The sequence below is a fragment of the Protobothrops mucrosquamatus genome, unplaced genomic scaffold (genome assembly GCF_001527695.2).
Source record: "Protobothrops mucrosquamatus isolate PMUCROS unplaced genomic scaffold, P.Mucros_1.0 scaffold_239, whole genome shotgun sequence".
Lineage (NCBI taxonomy): Eukaryota > Metazoa > Chordata > Lepidosauria > Squamata > Viperidae > Protobothrops > Protobothrops mucrosquamatus.
In genome coordinates, this window is record NW_015386315.1 from 33,190 (window position 1) to 37,373 (window position 4,184).

At 37.7% G+C, this 4,184-nt stretch overlaps 1 protein-coding gene across 1 annotated transcript in view; it reads left to right on the forward strand.

The window, feature by feature from the left end:
- THBS4 (thrombospondin 4) overlaps positions 1 to 4,184 on the forward strand; it is a 43,065-nt gene that overhangs the window by 24,175 nt on the left and 14,706 nt on the right. The window contains exon 13 of the mRNA XM_015829911.2: positions 3,951 to 4,110. Within this exon, the coding sequence (XP_015685397.1) occupies positions 3,951 to 4,110 (160 nt within the window). The remainder of the gene's footprint in view (positions 1 to 3,950; positions 4,111 to 4,184) is intronic.

The window sequence follows — 4,184 nt, forward strand, 5'->3', positions numbered from 1 at the left end:
GGTCTTCCCATAGTCTTGTAGATGTTGTTGTAGGTACAAGAGACAAGTCAAGTAAAATGTGTTTGTGGGAATGTTTCGCCCCTTCGTATTCATTGAATATCTTTTTCTTTCTCTCTCTCTTAATTTCTCTTAGCATTTTTTGTCTCTCAAGTTCTCATAATTCTCCTGACAGCTCTATGAGCCATTTTGTCAAATCTTTTTTCTTGTCCTCAGATTTATTTTGCAATCTTGAAGTGTAGGTTATCTTTTCCATGTCCGATATTTCCTGCAACTTTTTTCTCTGCCTGGGTTGAGTCATAATTCCTTCCATTGTTGGGCTCCATCTTTAAATCTCTTTCCTCTGGTTTATATTCAGTTGTCTGCTTTATTTGATCGCTCTCTTTTTATTTTCTGAAAGTTTTTTTGTTGTGAGGTTAAATTGAAAATGTGTTCATTTATATATACAAAGTTGTTTTTAATTTCCTCGTTCTTTGAAGTCATTGTCATTTGTATTAGTTGCAACATAGCATACATTTCCTCCTGGAAAGTATTTGTTTTTTCTTGGTATGTTTTTTCTGTAGATCTCTGATGTTCCATGATAGCCAAAAATCAAAGTTTTCCTTTCTCTGAAAACAGCTTTAGAGTCACAGTTCAATAAGTCTTTCTAATCCAGGAAGGTCATTTTTTTCCTAAGTTTTATGTTTTAGGTTCTCGCTTTGCAGATAGCCCAAAATGTTTTCTTTCCTTTATTATAGCTGTTCTTTGTTTAGTTAAAGTGTTGAAGGTCAGAAAAACAAGTTATCTTTTCCTGGGCTTGCCAGTTTCTGTATTAGAACAGCTATAATTGTATATTTTCATTCACCACTAGATGTCAGCACCAGTTCATTTTTCAGTTTTCAAAACATCAATTGCCTTCTGTTTTCATCAATAATCTTTTGCCAAGAAAATCTTAACCAATTCCACCAATTTCAAACTTATCCAGAGTTAAGTCTTATATTCATTTCATTTCAATATATTTCTGTCCCCATAAAAGTTTAATTTTCCACTTCCGTCTGTAGGAGGGTGGAGCAAAAGTCCCCTTCCTTTTCACTTTCGGAGGATTTTTGCTTCTTAGGTTTTTTTTTCCAGGAAATCAATTATCAAGTAGAAGAGAGAGAATTGATATTCTTACCCAGTTCCAAACACGTTGTTTATGATCAAGCTTAAATTAGTGCTTTTTGGCTTTGGCTGCTTGTAGCTAGGGCTAGATTCTGGCATGAAGCTAGCTTTTCTTCTGCTAGTTTCTGGATGGCTTTCCCCAGATGAACAGATTGACCACCGTCTCTCCACGGTCGGCGGGGCACCCCTTTTTTGTCGCCTCTCTGGGGCGAGTTTAGGCCCATTTAAGGTCCCCAAACAGAAAGAAAATCAGNGAATAGTGACCAAGATATCTTTGGTGATGTTTGTGATAACTGTCGCATGGTATTAAACAATGACCAGCGGGATACTGATGGAGACGGCAAAGGAGATGCCTGTGATGAAGATATGGATGGAGATGGTGGGTCAATCTTCATTTCCGAGACATATTGAAAAATCATGTAGGCAACTACGTGTAGCATTTAGGGCTTTGTAGTTTGCATATCAACAATCACAGTTAGGCAACTGTACATGCTTTGAAGTATTTCAGACCTGCTTTCTTATATCAGTTTATCAGAAAGCTACTTTGGAATCAGATAGGCAGTGACCTCATGGCCATATCATGGGTAGGAGATGGGAACATAGCCTTAGATTGAAAATCAGGCAGACCCAGACAGAGCATTTATGTTCATTCTTTGCTCTGATATTGGAGGCACTGAAATTTCTAAAATCATGCCTGTGACAGAACAGCAGCACAAAACTGAAGGTGCACAGATGACAGATCCTTTTTTCCCCCTAGGATACTCATTTAACTAACAAAAAAAATCTTCCTGATGCTTGCAAGCATTCCTGTTCAATTGCCTTCACTTCATCCCTGCCCCTTGGGCTGGAGCCATGATTGAGGATTGGCAAGGCTTTGGATTCAAACTCTCTTCCAGCACACCTTCACCTAAACCCCATCATGTTTCTATTTTCCTATGTCTTGATATTGAACAGATGTCTGGAAACAGTGTCAATGTGCAGCAGGGGATTTTTGGCATCAGATTTCTGGTTGATGTACCTTATTTTTGTTTCAGAAAGTGCATTCTAAATTATCCTGTGATCCCTGAAATATCTTCCCAGAATTATGTTTGTAGGAAATATGTTTTATTGATTTTTATTTTTATACTGTCTTATATTTTAAATATTGGTTTATTATCTATTTTGAGTCAGGCACAGTGCTGAGATTCAGCCAGTTCAGACCACTTCAGCAGAATCGGTAGCTAATTTTTTTTTGCCCAGGCCCAGAATGGACTTCCGGAAGTGGCATCCACACACAGAACCAGTTGTTCCCATATTTGAATCCCGCCACTGGTCAGGCACATATTTTTACATATGAAGCATAGATAGATTGATACTCTCACACACAACACATGCACAACTCGGGAGTCCCAGATTCNGAGTGATTCTCAGTAGGCCTATCCTTTTACTGTTAATCTTGCTATGCAAAATCTTCAGTGGCTATAAGCTGGGAAGGATTTACATGTGTTAGATTTGACTTTCCAGTAATTGTAAAGGCTTCTGCAGCTGTCTGTGCTCTGGGTAACAGTTAATGCTCTTGATATTTAGCCTTGTTTTGTCAAATAAAGGAGAAATTCTGACATGGGAAGGCTAAGGGGGACAAGTGATGTCACATACCTTATTGTATTGCTGTACAAATTATGCAATATGCATCGATCACAAAAAATTATAATTCATAGCATTTGCATGATGTTATGCCATAGCTCTACTGGATGCCTACAAATATGGCATCTTTTTAGTGTGTTTCCCTTATCCATTTATCTCTTTGTATAATTTTTGTATTTAGATGACCAATATCCTGTCTCCCAACTATACCCAAAATTGATGTAGATTATTTGGTTATTTTCTTATCTATTCAGATAGGAGTATGTAGTGAGCATAAATATGCTTAGATATTTGCAAATCTTTACAGGTTGCAAAGAACCACCATGTTTTAATGCCATCTGTCAGGGCCATCTGATGGGCAGTAACACAGAATCCGTCCTAGGTCACATTAGATTTAACTAACAAAAAAAAATCTTCCTGATGCTTGCAAGCATTCCTGTTCAATTGCCTTCACTTCATCCCTGCCCCTTGGGCTGGAGCCATGATTGACCCAGAGTATATCCTTCCTATTGGACTCCATGGGAGGGGCAGAAATAATTGGGGTTAGACAGTCCTCCAAATAATATGACCCTTTCTCATGAAGGCTTTAAAGGTGACAATCAGCACTTTGAATTGCATCTGAAATTACAACTTTCACAGATAAGATTGATCATATAACCTTTATTGTCATTTTTTACTGTGGGCACACTGGCACACATTAAAAATGAAATTCTGTTGCCTAGTCTCAAAAGTGTACACATACATAACAAACATGCAAACATGCTATATACAACAAATGTATATACCTGCACCCTTACATATAAATACATATAAATATTAATTACTGTCCATCTTGAATACATAGTGGAAAGAGGAAGCTTGAGAGTTCACAAGGTTAATACTGTATGGAATAAAACTGTGACTGAATCTGGATGTTCTGCTTTGGATAAAAGGAAAGTTGAAGCAAGATCACAAGCAAGTCACAATTTTACTTAGCAACTGATTCATTTAACAACACTTGGTTGGCCTGGAGTAAAGACTGATGATCTAATCCTGGGCCATTAGATGACCTCAGCCAGTGGCTTCAAACAGATTAAGTGGGAGAGGCGAGAGGGTAAAACTCTGCACAAAGCAATATCTAAGGCTAGACTTCTAAACTTATCTAAATTTATCTATTTATCTATTTAGATTTATCTAACTCTCTATTTCAGGACAACTGTGTCTTGGCTCCTAATGTTAACCAGAAGAATAGTGACCAAGATATCTTTGGTGATGTTTGTGATAACTGTCGCATGGTATTAAACAATGACCAGCGGGATACTGATGGAGACGGCAAAGGAGATGCCTGTGATGAAGATATGGATGGAGATGGTGGGTCAATCTTCATTTCCGAGACATATTGAAAAATCATGTAGGCAACTACGTGTAGCATTTAGGGCTTTGTA